Source organism: Chelonia mydas, chromosome 19 (assembly GCF_015237465.2).
Source record: "Chelonia mydas isolate rCheMyd1 chromosome 19, rCheMyd1.pri.v2, whole genome shotgun sequence".
In the NCBI taxonomy this organism is placed as follows: Eukaryota; Metazoa; Chordata; order Testudines; family Cheloniidae; genus Chelonia; species Chelonia mydas.
This window is the reverse complement of record NC_051259.2, coordinates 3,345,879-3,371,092: the sequence shown is the minus strand read 5'-3', so window position 1 is coordinate 3,371,092 and position 25,214 is coordinate 3,345,879. Positions and strand designations below refer to the sequence as shown.

Sequence of the window (25,214 nt, the reverse complement as noted above, 5' to 3'; positions counted from 1 at the left end):
TATGGGGAAGAGAGAGTTAATAATGGGCTCTTCAATCTAGCGGAGAAAGGTATAACATGATCCAGCGGCTGGAAGTTGAAACTAGACCAATTCAGAGTGGAAATCAGGTGTACAATTTTAACAGTGAAGATGATTAACCATTGGAAAAATCTACTAAGGGTTCTCCAGGCCTGGCAACTTCTACATCAAGATTGCTGTTTTTCTAAAAGATCCGCTCTAGGAATTATGCTGGGGCAATTCTCTGGCCTGTGCTGTCCAGAGGGTCAGATTAGAGGATCACAATGGTCCTTCTGGCCTTCGAATCTATGACTAACCATAGCGTAGTTCAGTGAAGTGACGCTACCCCCATCTGTCCCCAACACCAGTGGGAACACTGGGTCAATGCTGAGAATTTCTGAACATCCCATCCCTCATCCCCTCCAAGAAACAAGAACCATAGAGCACTGTAGCCTCAGCCTTGGGTGCCCGAGGCGCTCCAGCCATGCACTGGGACATTCATAAATGTCTAGCCATATTCCCCTCCAAAGGAAAATACACCCCCTCGCATCCCCCCCAGGCTGAACCTTCCTCCACCAGCCTGCATGGAGGGAACATCATCAAATATTGAAGCTCAGTGGAATGCAGCAAGAGAAACCACTCTGCATGGTGCAGTCAAACAGCCTTGAGGTGGAAGAAAAGTATTGGCTAAAAGTAAAATCCATCTCTTGCAAAGTTATAAGATTTGGGGGGGTTTCCTGTTGGGTGCTGCAACCTTTTATGTCATTTTCTTGACTTACAGCTGGTTCAGATGTCTCCAATCTGGGCGAACGTACCTGGGTTTGGTTGTTAATTGGGGCTCTGAATGATAGAAGAGAAAATAATGACCCCGAGGACCCAGACTCTGACCACACTGCTGTGCTCACAGAATTATAACTAACTCTACCCACAGACAGTAATACGCAATGAACCTTTTGCCACACAATTCAGCCAGTATGCTTGACCCTAATGGCCCAGAGCGGTAGAACAGTTCATATTTATTACCCACTGGATCTGTTTGTTTATTTTGCAAACAAATATTGTTCTATTCCGCAAAATCAAAGCTACTAGAAATTGAGGCCTGGGATCTGTTGTCAAAATTCAGGGAGTCCCCATAAAGGCTCTAGTTAAAGCCCATCTCTAAAGAGAACATCTATGGTTAATGCAGTAGTAAAGACAGGAGAATAATATTCACTGGCTCTCACCTGGTGAGTGTCTTGTCTATTTAGACTGGGAGCTTTTGGGGGCAGGGGGCTGTCTTTCACTCTGTGTTTGTACAGCACCCTGCACAATGTGGCCTGTCGTCACCACTGTACTATACTTCACTTGTAATGCAAACACTTAACAACATAAGCAAAAGACCCAGGGGTCAGTTCATGCCTCGCATCTTCCTGCAATTTACCTGCTTCAATTTGCTACTTTCCCAATACTTCACAAAGTCCAACTCCTGTGCTTTTTTAAGGGGGCAGGAGGAGAGGTACCTGCAGTTTCGATTTAACAGCCTGCAGGAACTGGGTGCCAGGGATGTGCCAAGGAGCCTGCCACAGGCTCCGGTCTGCTCAACATTTAGCAAAGGTTCCCTGGAAACGCACACCATCTGACTCATTCAAGACCCAGGATTGCTATTCTCACTGCTAAGTCCCTGGTGTCTTTTATAAACCATCTCTCCTAATGTGACAGGTGGGCTTCAGTGAGTGATTTCCTCGCCCTGGCTTGGTCCGGGGCTTCGGGGGGTGGGGGGAAGGTCTCCGTTAAATTTCAATTTTCCCACTTGCTTTCAGATCATTTATAAAGCGTGGGAGTAAGGGAGATGTTGGGGGCCCTTTTGACACAGTGTTAACTTCATCACGACTCCAGCGCTGAGCTGAGATGGATGGAGCATCCCTAAGGTCTGTCACTGGCAGATTAATGTGGTTGGCTAAATGGCCCTTGGATGGCTAGGAGGCCAAAAAATTTCATAGTCATAGGAATAGGAGGGGGGATAGCTACTCTCCAGACCCAGGCTAGGCATCCTCATGTGGCAGGATGCACCATAGATTGCACTGTCTGTGCCTGGAGGAGACAACACCTTGGAATAAACACAGCTCGATCAGATTTTGGGGCTCTGTATCTTTTTCTTTTCAACGGGCTCAGAACAAATACATGTTCCAGGCACAGGTGAGCCTGTTTAACTGAGGAGCAGGCCCTGGGAGAGAAGACTGTGCTGTTGCACCAGATGCCAGCAGACAACGCAGCAAGGAAAGCTGCATACAGGAGCTTTGACAGCGCAAAGGTTGGGTGTGGGCTAAGAGCATTGGACTGAGCCGAGGCCCAGTGAAACTGCTCAGATCAGGATTTAGGCTGTATTTAAATCTGAAATGTCAGTGTTGTGATTGTAGGGTTCTGACCCAAAAAGGAGCTGTGTGTGCAGGGGGGTGGACAGGATCGCAAGGTTATCGTAGGGGCGGGGGGGGGGGGGTACTGCTACCCTTACTTGCAGCAGCGCTGCCTTCAGAACTAAGCAGCCGGAGAGCGGCCGCTGCTGGCCGGGGGCCCAGCTCTGAAGGCAGAGCCCCCGCCAGCCGCTCCGCAGCAGTGAGGACGGCACGGTCTGGGATCGCCGCCCTTCCTTCTGCGCTGCTCCCTGCAGAGATGGGACCTCAGTCAGCGGCCGCCACCCTCCGGCCACCCAGCTCCGAAGGCCGCAGCGCAGAAGTAAGCGTGGCAATACCACGACCCCCTAAAATAACCTTGTGACCCCTCCGCAATTTCCTTTTGGGTCAGGACCCCCAATTTGAGAAACACTGGTCTCCCCTGTGAAATCTGTATAGTACAGGGTAAAAGCACACCAAAGACCAGATTTCACGGTGGAAGACCAGATTTCACAGTCCGTGACACGTTTTTCATGGCCATTAATTTAGTAGGACCCTAACTATTACGCCGCCGGACAAGTTTCTGCAGCATATCTGGTTGAAATAAAGACATCATCTGGGATGTCCAGGGCCAAGAAGGGGCTGGCCCAGGCTTTAGGGGCCTTTAATCTTCTGATTTCCTACTCACCAGGCACTATCTGAACTCAGCGCGGTCCCGTCCAGCACACTGAGCTCCCTTCATATGCACGGCAGCTGCTGCACTTCCACTAAACTCACCCTGCCAGTGTTTCTGTGTCCCAGGAGAGAGCTGGTGAATCACCAATCGGTCGGTTGGGGGCTGGAATGAAAAAACAAACATTTCAAAAACGTTGATGTGGAAAAAACCAAAGTCTTTGTTTCTGAGGGTGGGGAGGGTGTTTCTGGCCAAAATTGTTTGCTGAATTTGACCCAAACCCAATCATTTCAGAGCCTCCAGCCAGATCCTGCACCCAATGGTGCTCAGGTTGCCCTGTGGCGTTTCACCAAATCCCACGGGAGCAACAGGGTGGGATGACATCAGTTGCCATTTAAACCCTCATTGAAATGAAACTCAAGGGGCCGCACTCACCTTGCTCAGCACCCCAGCACTGAGCCCAAATAGCAGCTACTCACCGAGACACAAGCTGCTGTTAGCTCGCCCGTCCAGTTCTCTGTGTCAATTCCCCGTTCCCTCGGCACACCCACTGCTGCAGCCTTTCTGGCTCTGCAGGTCGGCGCAGAGCAAAGTGCCCAGCTCCACCTGGCTCCCCCACCACCCCCATCAGACCCAGGCACCCCAGGACACTGGGGACAGAACAGCCCCCGGATTCCCCTGGGGCTGCCAGTCTGCCAAACACAATGAGGTGGCAAGCTATGTATGTGCCCCTCTCCCCATAACTGCACACCCCGAGAAAGAACAGGCAAAGTCTGGCCCTGGCTCTGATAGCACAATGAGAAATGACAGCAAGCCAAGGCAAGTATCAGGGCAGAGGGGGACAGCAGCAGGCAATGGTCAGGGAAAGCTGCCTTTGTGGAACAGGCTCCAGCCAGTAAATCCTAGGAACATTTGTGTGTGTTTCTCCCTCAGTGCTTCATAACAATTTTCATACATGGGCCCTAGAGTGGAAGCTGAGGAAAAAAGGGGATGAGCCTAGTGATCGGGAGAGGGGCATCCCACCCTGAGCTAGCTTGGGCTCCATTACTGGCAGCTTATGACATAGGCACTCCAGGCCCGGCTTCTGGAGCCAGTTGCTTACATCAGAATCTCAGCAACGTCTGCCTGAGTCTGCTGAGAGCCTGGAACAATAACTCGAAGGCGTGTAAAGTGAGGGGGACTCTCTGCTGCAACCACGGCAAGTGTGGGGTGGAGCTACTGCGGGCCCGGGTCCTGATGCGCACAGGGTCTCGGCTTGCCCGAATCCAGCCCTGTTTCACTCTAACAAAGGTAAAAAGAATAGGGAGCCAGAACCATGGCTCTGAAGAGGAGAGAAGCAAGAAGTAACTAAGGAAAGACGCACGGCAGCCTTCTAAGCCAGCCATCTTCTTCTTTATGACAAGGGAGAAAATTAAATTATCTGCTTGCTTTCAGCTAAAAACAAAACCGAAGTAGAAAAAGAAGAAGAGACTTTTCCCCTCATCTGTTTCTGCTTCTTTATTTTCCTCATTGCATTTCTGTTAACAAAGGACCTGAAGGAAAAGAGACTGATGCTGAGTTAGTCACCTGCTCGGTTCCAAAAACAAATGCACTCAGTACATAGTTCATGGCTCTGAAGATGTGCCCCCATCCATCACTCCCAGAGAGGGGATGTGCCAGCTAATGAGATGGTTGAAAACCAGAGAAGCTAAATAATTGTGACATGGCTGTTTTAGAAGACACTGCTCCCACCCCTACTCCCATTAACCCCTGAGGGGGTCTTTTTGTCTTTAACCCCCATAGCCGGGTTTGGGCATGTGATTAAGGATCCAGGGCAGGTGAGGTTCAAGAAGCTCGTATGTGCTTCACGCCCTCCCTCTCACATGCAACCCCCCCCCCCCCCCACACACACACACACACACTCTCTTCTTTTCACGTGTCCACTTTGATATAATTTTTCACATTTTGAAAATACAGATGATTGTAGCCTGGGTCCATCTGGTTTCCCAAATAACCTGTCTCTTTGATAAATAACGTAAATTAAATTAGACAAGACAAACAAATAGTTTTTTTTCTCTCCCCCATTCGGTCTGTTGGAAAAAGAAAGGGAAAAAAAAGAAAAAGAAAAACATAATTCAGTGACTGCCTTGAACCCCCTGAGGAGCCGTGCAGTGGTGAAAGCTATGATTATAAACGTGTCTGCAATGTTAACCTTTAACACGGACCAAAGACCATTGTTTCCCTCTGCTTCGAAGCTCTTTAATTTCTTTGCCATAATATGATTTCCCATGAGCTGGCCAGCGGAATAACAGTGGTCACTTTTATCGCTCCTGTTATCCAAAGTGCTTTGCAGAAACATTCATGAGTGGCACCGCATACCTGGGAGGTATTATTTCCCTCTTTATGGAGAGGGAAACTGAGGCACAGAAAAGTGCAGGCCAAGGTCACACAGCAAGACCATGGCAGAGCTGGCAATACAGCCCAGGTGTTCTGAAGAGGCCCCCTGCTGTAACCACTACACCACGTTCCCCACCAGAGCCAGGAACAAGCCCTAGGAGTCCTGACTCCCAGTCCTCCCTGCTCTAACGATTTGACACTGCATCACCATGTGATTAGAGGTGGGAAGCGATGAGCTAAGCAGATTATTTCAGGTGCAGCTGCTGCACCTTTCTGCTGTGATTTCTCTCCGGCCCAGCCCCAGCCAGCTGGGATCTAAACCTCCTTCCCTCTCACAAAGATCTGGTATTGTCCTACTTTACTGGATTAGCCCAGAACAGCTGGAGCTCAGGAGACACCGCAGTCTTAACGTCCCTTAGTATCTGCCCCTCAGTCCGTCCTGGAAGGCCTGTCCCTGGACAGTGTTAAACTCTATGGCATCAAAGTTCGGTGTCATTAAGGCCAGAAGGAACCACCAGATCATCTAGGCTGAACCCCTGCATAGCACAGGCCACTAACACCATGCAGCACCCCACTAAAGCTAGCAACTGAAACTAGACCAAAGAATCACGGCCCACAGGAGACTAAGCTATTATGTGCCCAGGCAGCGAATAGGTGGGAGGCAGGGACTAAGGTGTCCAATTCCCTGCCAGGGCCTCGGGCACTGGATTTAGTGAGATATACCCAGATAATCCTGGCCAGTGACCTGCGCCCCATGCTGCAAAAGATGGTGAACACCCCCCTGCCTTTTCCGCAAAGGACTTTACCAGATTAAAGGACTTTAATCTGACCTGGGGGGAAATTCCTTCCCAACCCCAAACATGGTGATCAGTGTTACCCCGAGCGTGTGAGCAATTTAACCAGCCAGGGAAGTGCGAGAGAGAGAATTCTCAGCACCACCGGCCACCCCGACCAGGGTCCCGTCTCCAGCCAAGGCCATTTCTGATGCTTCAGAAGAGGGAGACAAAACCCCCTGCCATATTCGGAATACATCACTCTAGGGTGGGAAGGAGAAGAGAAATACCTCCGATTCCTGCAGATGATCAGTAGAAGCCATGAAGCAAAAGATTTTAGGAATAAGAGACATGAACCACAAGTGACCCGCAGGAACTGCTGAGCCCAGCTCCCTTCCACCTCAGGCAGACCTGTCATACGATCCCACGCATCAATTTATCACCAGTTCAATGTCCCACTTTAAAAATACTCATGGGAAAGCAAGGAATGGGAGAACGGGCTAGAGCCATTGGGAAATGGAGCTACTGTGTGAGCTTCCCCAAAGGTGTGTTGTTCCCCCATCCAGACCCACAACTATCCTGCAAGTTCAGGCTTTCCACAGAACTCTGCAGGCCTGGGCGGAGCCGTACTAGCAGAGATGCTATTCTCCGATTTCTAGCTATCCTCAGTTCTGCCTGGAACAATCAAGAGCTCTCTACCCCGACTGAGAATTAACCCTCTGGTTATGCTTTTCCAACACACCCTCCCCATAGGGCCTGACAGCCAGCAAGACGTCACCCTTGTTTTGCTGTCTTCCTGACAAGCACTTTGCCTCACCAGGGTACTCTGCCCCTTAGTTAGTTAATAATGTTTATAGAGGTTTGTGTCCATTTTCCAGATTGAGCTGTGAAGTGAATTACCCAACTTTACACAGTGAATCAGTGGCAGAGCTGAGAAGAGAACCCTGGAGTCCTGACTTACAGTCCCCTATTCTGACCATTAGACATCACTCTCCTCCCAGAGCTGGGAACAGAACCCAGGAGTCCTGCTTCCCCACCACTAGTCCAGCCTTCTGTCTTGCTTAGCTCAGAAAATTCAGCTGGCTTGTTCGGACTAGAGATGGCGCTTGCTGTAACCGGGAAAGCGGGGGAGTCTCTCTCTCTCTCCCCCCACATCATCCCAGTGCCGGGAGGAGAGAAATGGATCGATACCTCAAAATGAGCCGAGGAGGCTGAGTTAACGTGAGAGACGGAGGCGGGGTGGAGCCCAGAGGGATTAGTACATCAGCAACAGAAGCAGGGAGGTGGGAGTGGTGAGATGGATGGGCGCAGATCACAAAGATCAATAGTAATGGAAAGTGACAAAGGAAGAGAGACTGGGATTCTTCAGCCCCGGAGAGCAATGTGCCACCTGGAAATTGGGATGCTACTGCTCAGTCTCCCCCAGTGCCTCACTTCCCAGCTTTACAGGGAGCTTTGCCAACACCCTCCCACTTACTCACCCCGCTGGGAAAGACTAAAGAGTCACCTTCCCACCTCTGTGCAGCCTCAGGATGTGTCCGAGCTACGAGGGACAAGTAACAGCCCCGATAATTGGTCCTTCAACCGACAAAACTCCAGCTGACGGCAATGGGACAAGGGGTCTGGGTACCTGTTTAGGAGGAGATGGTAATTCACTGACTCAGAGGAGTCTAATTAGATTGTGAAGATCTAATTAGCTGCTAATTGTGAAGCCTAATTAGATTGTGAAGTGCTTTGAGATCATTCGACCAAAGGCAATTAATAAATACAGTATATTACTATATCCTTACCCTTCTCTGATAGAGTAGGATAGGGAATATACTGTACACCAAAAATGCTTATAGCTCGAACTGGGTCCCCATTGTGCTAGGTGCTGGTCAAATGTAAGCTCCCTGGGGCAGGTACTTCAGGTTAGACATGACAAGACACAATGGGGTGGGCAATAGAGGTAAGAGTGAACCAACACTGTTTTTGCAGAAAGCACCTGTAACTTGCAAACCACAAAGTCCAGTCATTGGCTGTTTCCACACATTTAAACCATTTTCAGGCCAATTGCACATGCACTGACTCAGGATGGGAAGTGAAGTAAGTGACAAACTACAATCAAACGTGCATTGCCCTGTTGCTGAAAATTCCTCTTCATCTACTGGTTTCCAGACTAGCAGCCGTGTTAGTCTGTATCCGCAAAAAGAAAAGGAGGACTTGTGGCACCTTAGAGACTAACAAATTTATTTGAGCATAAGCTTTCGTGAGCTACAGCTCACTTCATCAAATAAATTTGTTAGTCTCTAAGGTGCCACAAGTCCTCCTTTTCTTTTTGCGGATACAGACGACTTGTGGCACCTTAGAGACTAACAAATTTATTTGAGCATAAGCTTTCGTGAGCTACAGCTCACTTCATCAAATAAATTTGTTAGTCTCTAAGGTGCCACAAGTACTCCTTTTCTTTCTTCATCTACTGAAAGATTGATTTGATAGCAGGCCGATTATCATGCAAGCTCCTAACCGGTAAGGCAGAAAATACTCCAATGAGAACTCCAGAGCATTGTTAACAATTAGCTGTTCACATAGGTCCTGATTCAAAGCCTGTTCGAGTCAGCGGAAAGACTCCTATTGACTGCAATAGGCATTGGACACAGCTTTTGGTGACCTCGGGAAAGGTTCTTGCCTGCCCCTTTCTTTCTCGGGCTCCCACTAACTCTGCAAGAGGCTAAATACTAATGACTTTAATTCCTTTAAAAAAAAAATAAAATGAATTATGTGTTTGTGTTTTTTCCCTTTCACTCTATTCCATATTTGCCCATAACACAGTCAGAGGTAATCATTAGGACAAATTGATCTAAACAAGAGTTTAAAAATCAGCAATAATTATGGTATCTTAAAATTAAAGGGAAGGCATGATACATTAGATGTGACTTAATGAAGTGTAACATTAAGGGTTCTCTAGCTGCACTGCCTAATATAAAGCCACAAAGAGCTCTGCTTTGTGCACATTGTTGTTTAAAAATCTATTTTGAGCTGTGGAATCAGGCTGGCTTCTGCTGCATCACATCCACACAGGCCCTCCACCTCCCCCACAGCTTTATCCTCCCTAGGACGTACCTCTGCCATGATGCCTACAAAACCTGCTGCATGATCTGAGCTGGCTGTGGCCAGCTGCTTACCAGGTATAGCTCCTAACTTTCATTGTTACCCCATCCTGCCCCATTTCCCCCACTTGTCTGTTTGTTTCATTCGCCTCCCGCATGGTGTTGTAAACTAATAGTGGAAGCTTTTGGGGGTATTGACTCTTTGCCTTTCTTGCATGCACAGCACCTAGCACAACGGGGCCCTGGTTCCTGAGTGGGGCCTCTAGGCACGACTCTCATATAAATGAATAAGCATTGAGCACAGGGCTAGTAGCTGCTCAGTTGTACCTATCTAAATCTGGAATAGTGGTTAGTGGACGGAATTAGTCTGGATTTACACTAGCGTGGCAAAGCCAAATTTGGCCCATAATGTATATTCGCAGCTGGTGACTGTACTGGAACATTTTACGCACATACTCCAGGCAGCCAGAGATGGTCCAAATGCAGCAGCTCCACATGGTTTAACTTTAGCATCAGCTTCATGTGGCTTAGCCTCTGACTACGGCAGAGACTGACTCTGACCCTGTCCACTACCACACCACGTGTACTGACGGAGGGTTTCTGACCGACATGCCCTAGTTTTACATGCCTGAGGATGGCAGCAAGCCTGCAAATTGGAGGGTTCCCACCTCTGGCACTTACTCTCTATAAAAGCATTCCACAGCCTGCTTAGTGGTCATCAGAGCATGAGACAACAAAGCTCCTCGTTTTAGGCCAAGAATTTGCCCGACTGGGTGTAAACCTCACAAATCGCTCCCCGACCATGGGGAGCATGAGTGGTTAACATAGGGAAGCAGAGATTATTGCTTGCCCCTATGAGCAATCACAGATGTCATCTATCACGCTCCCTACTGCCCATAAAATAAGGGCATAATACATTCCTATAAGTAAGCTACACACCTGATGCAATTTAGTTTCCTTCCTTTAACACCGACCATTCCTCTCCACAGGTTAACATAGCCCCCACCACATGTACACGCCCACCCACCCACACCTTTCCTCCTAACATAAATCCTAGAGAGGGAGCAAATCTTTGAGCTGGTTACTTCTTCCTCCCCCACCAAAAATTCCCCCAGGATAATAACCTAGACCCCATCCTGTGAAGACATACTTCTCTTTACTGCCAGCAGTCTCACGGATTTCCATGGCACCAGAGAATAACCCACAAAAGAACTCTGGTTTTACCTATCATGGAATGACAGCAGGCTGCTAAAACTTCTGGGATTTGAATGGCTGATTGCTACAGGCCCAACCGTTCTATCATCCACAGTGTCAAGTTCTGTTATTTAAACTAAATTGACTGGCTCATGTAGTTACTTAATGTGTTATGATCATGAGAAGATTAATGGCAGCATTTAGTAATCCCCTGAACTCCTGCACCTTTGCTGTGGGAAGTAAAGTGTTTTTTTCACTCCCAAAAGCTTCAGAAGTTAATATTTTTTTTCTATTTTTGTTATAAAGCTCTTCAGGCCAGATAGAGCTTTTCCATTTAGGAGACACCTACCGAGCATGCCATGAATAGTCACCCCTGGATAACAGTTCTAGGCTTAAAGGAGAGCTAGGTACCACTCTTATGCTAGGTCATCCCATTGGCCTCTACTCAGATCTATCAGAACCACGGCAGACGGACAGGGTGAGCCCTATCTGGGTACTTTACCTCACCTAGGAGGTGGTGGTAGACTTAAGAGCTATCCAACACAGTGGCAAACCTGAGTCTCATCATCATCCGTGATCCCTCGATTCGAGCATGATCTCTACCCCAGATTTACAGACAGGTCCTGAGGTGACTCAGGAGTCCAATCCTGGAACCATAGATCCGTCCACAGTAGTCCTGAGTCTAATTAGGGAACAATGGATATTTTAGGATTCCATGATGGAAGACTATCATGATTAAATTGCATTTCCTTTTCAAGTCAGAGACACAATTCTAAGAAGAAACTAGCCTCTCTCCTCTTGCCTGATCATTCTCTTGCTGCTCTCTAGGGGCTGGAACTGTTAGCAGAGCCTTTAGGGAAACAGTCATGTAGCTTCTCATGAGCTGCAAAATTCAAAATAGTTTTCTATGGTTAGAAACAGCCACATGTTTAAAAACAAAGTAAGAATCAATTATTTTGAGTCCTCTGGTTGTTTTCCTGTAGGCAAGTCTGTGCTGAATTAGCTTAGTTTGCACAATAATATAAATAATTCCAAGAATCAGAGAACAACCTAGGGAGTAGCGACTCCATCCTCTTTTCTTTTAAGTCCCTCATTAAAACTCATCTTTTGCATTCTCTCTACAGAGAAGCAGTAGTCAAACTTGATGGCTGAAATCCCAAATATCCAGATACAGAGACCATGGAATTACCAACAAATGTGCTAGGAGCACTCTGGATTGTCCAACTTAACGCACACCTTGTGGATACAGCAGAATTACACACAGGGCACAAGTGTTTGTATGAAACAGATCATCAGTCAGCAGGCTAGCAATGGGTACTATATTAGAAAGTTTTCTTAGAAGAAAACTACTTTTCTCAGCCTAACTTTGCACTTCTGTTGCACCTTTCAACCAAGAATCTTAAAAGCATTCACACAAAGGATATAGTCAAGACTGGAAATAAAAACAAACAAACCAAAAATACAGATACACTGTGTCTATATTACACCTAGCACAACATGGCTTCAATCCTGATTTGGGGGTGGGAGGAGGGAGGTTTCAGCATGGCAAACAATTGGAAAAAAAAAAAAAAAAAATACAAGACAGGATTGTTCTATGGAAGCATATAGGAAACATTCCCTGTCAGATGCTATTGTTTTAATATAGATGAGTAAGAGATGTACTATATTACATTCCTAAGGTAAATAGTTAATACATCATAACTTGCCAATAGCCAAGACACCCCTTACCTTTTGGAGGGGAGGCGGGGGGCTGGGGGAGAGGAGAGAAACAGCACATGGTCTCTCACTATCACAGCAAGCACTAAACCAGTTTCTCAAACTTTTGGACCGGTAGTCGCTTTCACACAGCAAACCTGAGTGCAACCCCCCCTTATAAATTAAAAAACACTTTTTTTTGTATTTAATACTTATAAATGCTGGACGCAAAGCAAGATTTGGGGGTGGAGGCTGATAACTCGTGACCCCCCCCCCGCATATAATAACCTTGTGACCCCCTGAAGGGGTTTGAAAACCCCTGCACTAAACCCAATTACAACCACTCTACACAGAGTAACTGTTTGTGCTAATCTGTGTTACATTAACGTGATGTTCAGGGAATTATGAACACCTTGAACTTTGATGTAATGTGCCTTCCTTTTCTCAAAGCAATAGGAAGAGGCATTTTATAGCTTAAGTCATTGAGTACAACACTTCTGACCTTATTAGCACATTCACTGTTCAGTCGCTCTCTGCTACCCTATTGGGTTGGTGCAATGCTCCTGCCACACCATAAATAACTGGAGATTTGCCTAAATTTACGGCAGCCACACAGCCTACTTGCAAAGGGCTATGTCTGAACAAGTCGGAAGCCAAGTTACCATGTATGCAGAGCTAGTGATGAGGAGTTTGACTGATAGTAAACAGCTCAGCCTACCGAGTAAAACGAAGTAAGGAGGTGCAAATATGTATTTGAATATATTTAATGGGAGAAAAAGTGCACCAAGAGAGACTGAATAGCACAGATATCTGGTAAAGAGACACTGGCTACTTCTAGGAGTACAAACCCACCCAGACCCCAGTGTTGCTGCAGCTAGCCCAGGCTACTGTGGCGATGCTATTTTAGCACGCTAGTTCCAGGGGAACGGACATGAGGAGGTCTACTCGAGCTGGGAATCACACCCCCAGCTCCAAGCACAGACGTAGCCCGTTTCACCTCTAGGTCGTCAGTTCAGATCTGGCGAAGTGTAGCAGTTCATGCATATTTTTAGCCAGCAATAAAAGTAGTTTTGTTTAGAAACTAACAAAACCAAACTATTAAAAAAGGAAGTTAAGGAAATTTATTCTCAAGTCCAAGAATGTATATGCAAATATAACCCCTGTGAAAAAGACCTTACATGGAGTAAAAGACACCTTTTACTGAAGCAGTTCCTCTTTGTACTAGCCCATAATAGGGCCCTCTAGTGTGGCAACGGTGACAGAGAAAGCAAGCTTGGTAGATAAATATATTCTTTGAAATACTTGCACACAGCTGCATGAGATTTTGTAAATTAATTTTAAACTTCCACAAAAATTAAAAAAAACCCCACACATTTATTGTAAAATTGCACTCCAATAGTACCATAGTTCCTTATAAACACAATATACATTAAAATATTTTACACCACCAACACACCAAAGTGTGCTTATGAAATTACAAAATGTACAACTCAGGATTCTTCTGTGATCAGGTCAGCATCTTGAGCATTTCAAATCAAGCCTTAGGAACATGTGGAGTCTTTAAGAATTAGCCTGTATGTTACAATGATTCACAATATAGCCAGGTGCACGTTGTACACTCCTACTGATCTTCCAAGTTTCTGTTCCTGCCTCAGACTTTAGAATAATTGGGAACAGTGGTTCTTTGCTAGTATAAAATCTTGTTTCTTCTTTCTAAAGAAGGCCTTACATTTCTGTCTGCACTACAAAGGATGAATTCTCATGGAAAATGGCACCTTGGTCCAAAACAAAGCAACAGGCAATTTAAAAAAAATAAGTCTTCATTTGTGTAAAAGAACCTCTTCACATACATGTAGACACGATATGCTGATGTGTATGTGAAGTTTGGCTGTAAAAGGTAATGGGGGGGGGGGGGGAGAAAAGAGAAGAAAAGCTACACTGCTGTTCTATAAAAGAAGGGTTAACTTTATAATAATAAAAATAAAAAAGTATTTAAAATGTAAACCCTAACCTTTTGGGATATCAAGTCTGTATATGGTCAGCATTAGAGAAAGCAGTAGGTATAAAAGGAAGATAGCAATACCTTAATACTCCAATTGTAAACAGTGTAAGCAAACCATTGCTATTATGGACATCACACCTCCCAATGATGCAGCCCTCGGTCCTTTATAGATCAGTTCTCCACAATACAGAGGTGGTACAGTTACCCTAAAAACAGACTACTTCACTAACAGAATTGTCAGGAGGAAGTGGCACTGAGTCAAAACATTTGAGGAGTCGTACTTCAAAAGATCTGCATCCTATAGTGTAATTTCAGTAATGCTTTGGCACGAAGCATTAACTCGGTCTCTGCCCATCCAAAGCATGGACTTTTTTAGGTTTTGCTGGTTGTCCTGGAATACTGGGAAAGACCTTGCGGGGTACACAAAGACCTAGCTGGCAGCACTGACACAGGTAAGAAGAATCCAGGCAAAAGAAACAGTTTTCCATTGGTGCTTGAAGCTAGAGATTTACAAAGCATATACTGTCACTAGCAACGAGACATGATGCAATTACTGTCCCCAAACAAACATTCAGCTCTCCAGGTATCGGAATATGCTTCGGCTCTGGTTCCCTGGTGTTGCAGAATCATCAGTCCTGGGCCGCTTGGGTGAAGGTGCTACCATCTCTGTAGGACCTCTTTTCATCACCTATAAGAAAGCATGATATATTGGCAATACAAATCTGTGATTATTCAGGACAGTTACAACAAGTTTTCCCATCACCACTGTCCAATGAGAGCACATATGCTCATCCTAATCCCAAATATTCCACTTGGTTTTCCAGTTTGTCCCCTATTTCAGGCAATGCACACAAACGGCTCTTACTACACTGTGCATGTAGTAAATTACAAGCTATAAATTACAAGGTCACATTTGAAACAAAGTGTAGCTGTCCCCATCTGCCTATCAGGATTTTGCCCCTGCACATTCTTTAACATGGCGACATATGCAAATTGACACAACTGGCACATCCCACAAATCTGTACCTGTGGTTTTGATTTCTCCTTTGCCTCTTCGCTCCTGACTGGGGAAAGCGTGTGGAAGACGAAGTTTCGTGAGTTTCGGGGAGCATTTGGATTAAGGTCTGACATGGCTGCAAGCTTCTGAAGGACAGCTTTAGGTCTGTTCAGAAGTGATCCATTCTTTAGCTGAAGACAACCAATGAATTTTACATTAACACATTGCATGAATAATTTTAATACTCTACAGTTCCTTAGAGACAACCACACTGCACCCACACTCCCCAAAACTCTTCTATATCTGGTCAGTCATCAGTTATCTGTATTTTTAAATGCATTCTGTAGATGCAACATGAAAATACACATCCAAGTTCATGCCATGCAGGTACCAACCTGAAGGTCACTGGTAGGTCTGAATGTTTCAAAGGGATTTCTTGGTAGTGATTTTGTTTCCTGTACAGCTGCTACAGGGTTGGCTGAGGGGGGAGGAAAAACACACAGAAAATAAATTCAATTCCGGAGTATCATTAGAAAAAAAAATTTTTTGTACCAGACAGAAATACTCACAAAAGGACAGCAATCCTGTTCCAAGAAATGCTGCAGTTGGTTTTAAACTGACCAATGAGCCATATAACTGATCAACAACAACGGCAATGAAGTCTTTATCACCTGGCAGGGAACTTGTTTATTTCTGAAGTAGCTATGCAGTCTCAGAATCACATTTTTGCCACGTGCAAGTTAAAAATTGACTAGATTATTTGATTTAAACCACGTTGTGCAATTTTTCCTGAAGCAGCCTGACCTCTGGGGAGTGGTGTGCTCTGCTGACTGTCGCTACACTCAAAACGTCTTTATGAGGCAGTGACCAAAAGAGGAAGACGACAGAGCACAGGGACATACTGCCACACTAACTTTTTAAAAAAAAAAAATTAATGGAAAAGAAATATTTTAGCAAAGAAAAATGTCTGTTGGCCATCGAGGTTGCAGCTGCATCTCTTAGTGCCAGACAAGTCAAAGCACTAACAAACTTGGAGCCCATCCTGCACTGGCATGGGGGGAATGAGTGGAGATCTCTAGCCTAAGAGCAACTTTCACTAGTGTTTGGAACAGTCAGTAGCTAGTCAAGGTTTTCTTTCTTCTTGGATGCCACTTCAGTCTGAAGCAAACTTACCTTTCTTCTGCAAGGACTTAGCAGTCACCTTCTTTGCTAGTTTCATGAACTGACTATTTTCACCAATTTCTTCTTCCTCCTCTTCCCCTTCATTTTTTCCTTTCTCTGTCTGATAAAAATAGATGTTTTTTAGACTGCTAATTCATAAACAAACAATGGCAAGAATCAGAATGGACATTTCATTCAGTGACTTGAACATACGAACTCTCTTTACTACATCAGTTTTAGGATACAAGGCCAATATAAACCAGCATTTAAAATTTCCTGCAGTTTTTCAGGTCGCTCATCAGCATCTTTTTATCTATTACAACAGTCGAAGCTTCAAGATATCAACTAGATTTCATTCCTCAGATCTTATGTTAATTAAAGCAACTTGACCTGGAAATTTATAGGCCATGGAATTAGGATTCTGGAGCAGGAAACAGGATTTCTGGCTCTGCCACCAACTCAGCGCATGACCTCAAGACGGGGAAACTGCTTGCCAAGATCACAGGAGGGAAAGCAAAAAGTGCTATACAAGGGAGAAGTGAAGACTATAATTGATATGGTTTTTAACTAACAGGATCAACAAAACTGAGAGCTCTGCCAACAGTCTATCATACTTTGTTAATGGTGTACAGAAGTATTAAGCAGTCAGCCTTTCTGCAGACTAACACAATACCTGCTCACGGAGCCACTGCTCTCGTTCAAATCGCTCCTTTCTCCATTTTGTCTCTGTCTCATCAAGCTGTTCTTCATTCTCATCATCATCATCGGAGTCTCTGAGAAATAAGTCCATCTGGGAAGCATCATCTAGAAAAGAAGAGACAGTTAGTTCTCCCAATCATAGAGAGGCATAAGGAATGCAGATGAGCTTTCCTGTCCACTAAAAAGAAACCTATACTTCCAAAAAGGTTCCACAAAGCACATAGGTTTTGTTTAAGAATGTAGTAAGTGGACACACAGAGTTTAGGTCTCTCCCCACCGGATATCAGTAAGAATTTCAGAAACAATAAAGACAAAAAAAAAAAAAAAACACAACACAAAAAAATCCAACCCACACACGCAAGTTATTAGAACTAGTTGAGCTGCAACGAAATCCTTTCTGCCTGGAATTCTCTTCTCCTAAACAACTCCTGGCAATGAATCCCTCAAGTGAATTACATGCAGAATGCTTCCTCTCATTTAAAAGGATGACACAGATGGAACCAAAGCATTTAGCAAAACAGTGACGAAATATCCAGTGGAAATGTTTCCTGTAAGGCGTTTTAGAAAGCATCATTCGACAAGATTAACAGCTTTAAAACAAACAATGTAAAGAACTAAAGCAGGGTACTTCAGCAACACAAATTTTGTCTACAGAATGCTCATGTAGATGTAAACCACATTCTTGTTTAAACATACAAGCTAATGTTCATTTACTCTTGGCTACTAAATTAAGATTACCATACATTTACAGTTGCCACAGTCTACTGCTTATTCCTTACTGACATCAAAATTAGCAGAAACATTCCCTGTGCACACAGGTTGTATACACTGCACATAATGGTACAGCCTGGAGACTGACTTATGAATAAACAAGTCTTGAACCAGAGGCACAGTCGTTACACAAGAGATCTTGCCCCAGCAAATTAAGCGTGCTATGCTGTACCCAGGAATAAACCCTAAAACCAAGCCATCAAGAACAATTTGAGTATTGCTTGTTTCTACTGGAAATATACAATCAGAATGTCTGTAGGATCCTTTCTTTTGCCCAACTAACCATTCTTCCTGCTCCCAAGCAAATGGGCAATGGCTGTCAATACTAAGAGTCTGTTTAATAGGTTTGTGCCAAAATGCAGAGATAACAGGGATGTTTCAGAACAGAGTAGAAGAGTTACAAAATCCAGCAAGAGGCAGTGAATTCTTCACTTCACATCTGGAAAAAAAAGTAAGTGACTCCTTAAAGGAAAGCTACTGGGGGAAAATATAGACTGTATCTTGTCACAATAGTATTGTCCTAGGGGAGTCCAGAACAGCAACATATGAAGTCTTGCTAAAAATATAAAGTATTTGTGTGTAACAAACTGGATCTGTTGTATCCCCCTCGAGTGGCTACACATATAGAGTAAGAACGTTCTGCTGACAAAAAGTGATTGGAGATGCTCCTATACCTCCTCAAGTGATAGTGGCCTGTGCTGAAAGTTCCAGGTTCAAGTCCGGCAGACAACCTATAATGGGGATCATTATATACACCTTAACTAAAAGATTCAAAAGTCATGCCCATCAGCTTTCTGTTTACTTTTTCCTGGACTTAGCCTGCAGAAGAGCAACAGACAGCATCTATATTCTATTTTAGTTAGATGGTGGGACTTAAAACCACTTAAGTCTGGGAGAATCTTTTAACAGTTACTATTTTTTTTTAAAGTTATTTCTTTATATTAGCTTGAAGTTATTGATTCCCCAGGAGTGTTCTGTTTTCACTAGCATGTGATCCAAAAATGGCTTTAAATGGTTTCTTCAGGACTTTTCAAGCCAAGGTTCTACTGTGGTCTGAAACCAGGCAAGAGAAGTCCAAGCTAGTCCCCCACTCCCAGTTACAAACAACATGTGTGTATTAAAACAATAAACTAGGGCTCAGTAGATCTTACAACCGTAAGCCTCACATTAAAGTACTTGCTAAAGCGTTTTCCTCCCCTGACCTCCCACACTGTATTTTTTGCTCTACAACAGAAGATTAATATGCCAACATTATACCTATGTTTTTCCATTTGAATTTTCTCATTCTCCCAGGACCATCACTGTGCAGGTCTCCATCAGCAAGGTATCTTTCTTGGTACAAGCGTAACTGACGCTTATCATCATCAAGCATCGCCTTCCTAATGTTATTGTCCAAAGGAGAGAAGCCTAGGTTAGTTTTGCAATTCCAGATTATAACCGATTATAACTTTAGATGTGCATTTTCTGTACTGTATAAGTATACTAGGATTGCTACTGACATGTGTATTTTGTTAATTTGATCCTGCAGTTCCACTTCAGGAGGGAGTTCTTCATCAAGAATCTCTTCTTCATATTCATCCAGTTCTTCACCATCATATTCATCCTCACTCCCTACTTCACTCCCAGACAGCTCTGCCTCATCTTCCAAGAAATCCTGCAGTTTTCTATAAGAGAATTTTCAAACGAGTTAAAGTTAGAACGTTTAGCTGCATCGCGTGAATCTTTGAAAGCAAGAGCAAAGTCTTTCTGGAACTACTGTGTATGCTAAATTAGAGATGCTATTATTCAGTTTTCATTTTCAATTTGATTAAGTTATTCAAGTTTAAGAGCACATGAACGTATGGAAAGTCTGCCAGTTTACTTCACCTCGGTCCTGCAGTGCCCACTATTATTCTAGTTCTGAGCTTTCTTGCCAGTTGACCATCTGACAAGATGACAACTGCCTTCTAAGAAAAAAAAAAAAAAAAAAAGCAAGATCATTTCACTTGCAAAATGCGTACTACAGCACTCACGGAAAGACCTTAAGTCACAAGCAATATTAAGAGAAGTACTATTTCATCAAAAACAAAAAAAGTCATTGTTACTTTTATCCTGATCTCTTGCTCTTTATATTTAAAGATTACTAGCTCCTGAAGAGCTCTTTCAACTCTGACTCTTAACTAAAAACTAAATTTCTAGTGACGTGGTTCTGCTTTTCTCCCAGGTCAGACAGGGAGAAAGATTTACTCACAATTTTTTCTTTAAGCCCGGTCTTTGTCTCAATAGCTCCTCTTCATCATCACTAACTTCTGCTTCATCTTTGCTTCTCTCATCTCCTTCACTTTTTTCATCCTATCAGTCAACAAGGAACAGTTTTCAGAAATTCCTAAGACATTCCATAGAGTGTTTACTCCCTATAACTGCAACTGCCTCTGTTTTTCAATGGCTAAAAACAAAAACAGACTAAAACCTCCTGGATTTTTCTCAAAGTGCCCACAAAACCAAGATATTTTACCTAGTACATCAGAATTCTAAATCATCACTTCTTACACTGACCCAAATACTGCTCTTCAGCGGTTTCAGCAATCTATGCTGGAAGTTTAGATTTGTGCACAAATGGACAGAGAACTGAGAAAATAACCTGAATGCTTACGGGCAGAGCTCTGAAGTTATCACTTCATTCCATCAATACTCACCTCCTCGCTATCAAAGGCATGGTCATCTGTTACAAGCTGAAAATTGCCAAATTCTTCCTCCTGCTCCTCATCATCTTCCCCTTCCCTATAAAAATCAAACCACATCACACACTCACAGTTGATCTCCAGCAATGGATATGAAATGGATTGAAACAGGGTTTTAACTGCTGCATGAGCTAGTGACAAGCAATTATCCATGATAGCATCTGAAACATTGCAGTCTCCCAACACTGTGTAGCATGGAGCTTTAGGTGCTTAATTCCCCATTAGCATTAGTGGGAGTAACGTTGGCAAGTCATTATCTTTTGTGTTAGCTTCCCCTTCAGTAAAACGGAATGCCTCTTGGGAGTATGTTTGGCACTCTTTAAACAATAATATCCTTGTTAAGTGCATGTGAATCAGTCCAATTTTAATAAGGAAGAAAACGAAGGTGCAGAAGATAAATGACTTGCCCACCAGTTCCTGCATTCAGCTGCAGAACTAGGAACACAAGCCGAGAAGTTCCCAATCCTGTGCTTTGATTTGATCAAAATTTTCCTCCCACTTTCCACCTCCACCATCAATAGCAGTAGAGACTCTTTTTCCTCACAATGGACATCGGGAACGACAATGCCTTAGGAGCCTCTCAACTCTCACGTATCACTGGCCAAAGAAAGAACTGTTGAGCATGTTGTCGATAGCTACCGGTGTGCTGCTCTGCTCTTGTTCGATGATGGTAACAGTCGGCTGCGTGCGTGTTCCCTCTGCACGCTGCCCCGGCTCTGCGCAGATAGCTAACACAGCAGACCCCGAGAGAACCCCCAAAACCCACAGACTCTAGTAAGGTACAAAGGAACCTGAGCCAGGTTTATTGTCAAACGAAGCACAGTAATAGTTCCCTATAGACTCTACAGGTCATACTACGAATTTGTGCTCCCTGGCAATGGACACAGCTCAGTCAGTGGCAGGACACTCTGCTGCCCCCTAGGCTGGGCAAAGATGCGCACTCCTGGACCTACTTTTATACAGTTGCAGGACAGATTACTCATCATACTTCAAACGAATCTATCCATCACGTTGTCCTTTTGACCCTGTCTTTAAGATGCACCTGCCTGTTCCTTGTTATGTCTGTGGAGCGTTCTGATGCCGTCTTGGTGCAAGTTCCTCTCATTAGCACTTTGTGTGTGCACGTGCTTCTAACAACCTTTTCTTGCCAACTTCTGTGAGTGGGACCTGCCTCTGGCTCACAGCCCAGCTTTGCTTAAAACTGCCTGGAAGTACTTTGGTTCAGGCCTCAGACTGGGCCTCTGATACAAGAGTTTATGTTTCAGAGCCTCCTCTTACTAGAGAGCATTGAGATACTCAACTCCTTCACCTCCAACGCAAACCACGTTTGTGTCAACAGCATTTTAAACTCCTGTTGCGCCAGAGTGAGACACATCAGAAGTGCAGTCAGACCATGATCGCCATGCAGAACAAGAACTCCTGTAATGCTGACCTGTCAGTTGGGAAGGAGCCTGAACAAAGAGCTAGTGCTTCTGCCATTGGATCATCTGCGTCACTCTCTTTTTCTGGCTTAGAGGATGATGCTGAAGATGCCCAGGTTGGAGATGTTGCTACAGAAAGAAACCAACAGAGAAATCATTACACAGCTTCCCTTTTGCCTTTGGAACATCATTGAATGTCTTGGAAAGGATCGTCAACATATGCCTAGAATGATTCCAAAACAGTTAAAGCACTCTAAACTCTTAGGGTTCCAAGTACACTATTACAATTCCTGAGGCGTGGCCAGCACTGAAGGATTAGTTAGTACAAGACTTTTTTATAAAAATTCAGATTTGCCCCCAAAAGTCACAAATCAAGGTCACTGGGAACAGAACTCAGGACTTACTTGGAGAGATGAATTTCCCTGAACAGAGATTGAGCAGTTCTTCCATGTTTTGTTTTTTGCCAGTATTAGCATTCGGCATGTGCTCAGTCTGACTGTTGAACTGCCCAGAACACAAGTCCAACAACTCATCCATGTTGGCATCCATTGCATTTTCATCCATACTAGCCAGAGACAGCCGATGCTTTGAGGACTGGTACTTATTCCTGTGGTGTCCAACATTCAAGAACCTGAAAGTAAATTTTATTTAGAACAGGGGTTTCAAACATGCGGCCTGCCATAGCTCCCCTCACCCCCCGACCCCCCTCAAGCACGCCATGTCCCCGCTTCTCTGCCTACCTCCCAGCGCTTCCCACTGCCAAACAGCTGTTTGGCAGCACTTAGGACTTTCCAGGGGGAGTGGGGGAAGGAGTGGGGACATGGCATGCACAGGGGAGGAGGCGGAGAAGAGGCGGGGCAGGGATGGGAAGAGGCGGGGCAGTGGTGGGGCCAGGGGCAGAGGTGGGGGACTTTTGTTATTTTTGTATGAAAAGATGTCTGTCAGTGATGTGGCCCTCGGGTTAATGTACTAGTCCTCAAGTGGCCCTCGTGGTGATTTGAGTTTGGAGATCCCTGATTTAGAAGTTGGCAACTACAGTTTAATAACCACCACATATTGGAGAATTTTGCCTTTCCACCTGTGTGGAGGACTTGTCTAGAGAGACAAAGCAGAACTCCCAAAAGAGTCTTAAACACTCAGTTATAGCAATACTAAGCATGACATTGTGCGAGTTCCATGTTTGTCTCTCATTGATTCTAGATCAACTTTGCTTGATTTAAGTAGGTAGATGGCTTCTCTAACTGCCAGTCTTTCAAACTCAATCTGGGATAAGAGGATCCAGTTGTGTTTTCCAACTCACACTGCCAGTAGTAATGGTTCTGCCAATGCAATTTGGCTGTTCTGGTGATGTATGATGCGGAATAAAATCCATCTTGCTCTGCCAAAGCTGCAATGGCTCTGCATTGGCTAGCAAGAGTAAAATGCATTCAAATATTTTTAGTCAGTAAAGTTAACAGAGGTCAACAGATCAGCTGATTAAAAAGGTTTTAGTTATTACATGGTTTTCTGATCTTAACCACTGTTTCAGCTAATGAATACTGAACTGAAACCCAGAAGATAAAAAACTAAATTAAAATCTAGACCTACTTCAGATTTGTGGAGGGTTTTTTAAAGAGGGATTAAAAAAAAAATTGCAAAAGACCAACTAAAAATTTGTGAGGGACAGACACATGCATTGGCACCTTCGGGATTCAATATACTAGCCACTCCAGTTTCCAGCACTAAGAAAGAGGTTATCATTGGGCCAATCACACCGTGTAAAGCCGGCATAACAAAAAAGACCAACAGAGCCATTTAAATAGCATGCCTTTTCATGTAGCCTAAGGGAGTAAGAACCTCACAAAAATCTGTGCTACTGCTGTTAACACACACAGAATGCCACTCTGAAGGATGAATATCAGTGACCTACCCATCTGCATCAAGCAGTTGGCTCTGAGTATCATCTTCCAGAGAAAACTGAAACTGAGACTCTCCTGCTCCTGGAAATAAACTCTTGGGCTCAGGAGAGGCGTTGTACAGATCCTGGGAATCCTCTACGGGAAGAGAGGGCTCAGACATCTTTCCTGAACTCTAGTTAGGGAAAAAAATTAAAATAAAATTAACAAGATCTGATAATGAACTAGAATATAAACACTTAATCTTTTCACAGGCCTACAAGTTGGAAGCAAAAAGGTTAATGGTTGTGCCATTTTAAACAGATGAAAATACAGAAGAAGAAGAAGGTTAACAAGTATTCATGACTGTCCTGCTACCCAGTTAAAAATGCACTAGTGTGAGATGTTGTATAGGCCATGGGAATATTTTTATATAGTTCATAAAGAGTTACCAAAAACAGATTACTCAGCAATGGGTTTCCTCCAATACTTTTTGAATTTTTAGAATTTGGATTTGTGTATTTAATACATCACCCTCATTTGTTCCAATAGATACATACAGTATTTAAAAAATTCGTATCAGTCAAGACAGAGATTCTGCATTGATTAAATCCCAATTAACCACAGAGGGGAAACTGGCTATCTGCTACGTTTACATTCTTGACTTATAAAAGGAACCTTGGCTTTGGCCTTAAGTCACAGAACATATGAAGTTGTTAGGGGAGTGCAATGAAGGTAGAAGAGGTCAGGGAGGAGTCTTACCTTGGAAGCAGAGCTGATAAAGCTTGTTTTGAACAAAGCTGGAGACGAAGACCTGAAACCTCCTACTGCAGATAGAAAATTGGCCCCACGTGCCATCTGTTTGTTACAAGGCTGGTATGATGGAATCATGGAGCCAATCAACTCAAAGCTGCTGTTGTGGCTGTTCTCTTTTGCTGAAGTTGGCAGTGAAAATGAATCGTCATCTTCTAAGGAAGAAAGCAGCTATTTTAGATGAGTTTTAGGAATGCCTCTATACTAGGACAGGTTTCAGAGTAGCAGCCGTGTTAGTCTGTATCTGCAAAAAGAAAAGGAGGACTTTGGCACCTTAGAGACTAACAAATGTATTTGAGCATAAGCTTTTGTGAGCTACAGCTACATCGGTGCATCCGATGAAGTGAGCAGTAGCTCACGAAAGCTTATGCTCAAATACATTTGTTAGTCTCTAAGGTGCCACAAGTCCTCCTTTTCTTTCTGTACTATGCGTGCAGACAAACCAAGGAATGTGAAGAGTTACATTGGCTCCATCAGCAAGAGTCACATGCCTCAATAGTTCACAATGAATTGGCATCAGCAGTTCCCCTAAAATGCCTAATCAAATGACATTTTACCATTGAAATCCAACCCACATCCTGAATATTTTG

The 25,214-nt window shown here is 44.2% G+C and overlaps 1 protein-coding gene across 7 annotated transcripts in view; it reads right to left on the bottom strand.

Annotated features, from left to right (window-relative positions):
- Positions 1-13,264: 13,264 nt before the first annotated feature.
- CLSPN (claspin) overlaps positions 13,265-25,214 on the bottom strand; it is a 31,096-nt gene continuing 19,146 nt past the window's right edge. For 5 of the 7 annotated variants that reach the window (XM_043532253.1, XM_043532254.1, XM_043532255.1 and 2 more), the window contains 13 exons: positions 24,574-24,779; positions 23,847-24,007; positions 22,342-22,568; positions 21,949-22,066; positions 20,472-20,556; positions 20,027-20,127; positions 19,296-19,460; positions 19,054-19,175; positions 17,000-17,130; positions 16,339-16,447; positions 15,561-15,643; positions 15,195-15,356; positions 13,265-14,856 (listed from right to left, as the gene is read on the bottom strand). In XM_043532253.1, the coding sequence (XP_043388188.1) occupies positions 14,740-14,856; positions 15,195-15,356; positions 15,561-15,643; positions 16,339-16,447; positions 17,000-17,130; positions 19,054-19,175; positions 19,296-19,460; positions 20,027-20,127; positions 20,472-20,556; positions 21,949-22,066; positions 22,342-22,568; positions 23,847-24,007; positions 24,574-24,779 (1,787 nt within the window). In that variant the 3' untranslated portion in view covers positions 13,265-14,739. The remainder of the gene's footprint in view (positions 14,857-15,194; positions 15,357-15,560; positions 15,644-16,338; positions 16,448-16,999; positions 17,131-19,053; positions 19,176-19,295; positions 19,461-20,026; positions 20,128-20,471; positions 20,557-21,948; positions 22,067-22,341; positions 22,569-23,846; positions 24,008-24,573; positions 24,780-25,214) is intronic. The other 2 variants (XM_043532252.1, XM_037881734.2) reach the window with 1 other exon arrangement.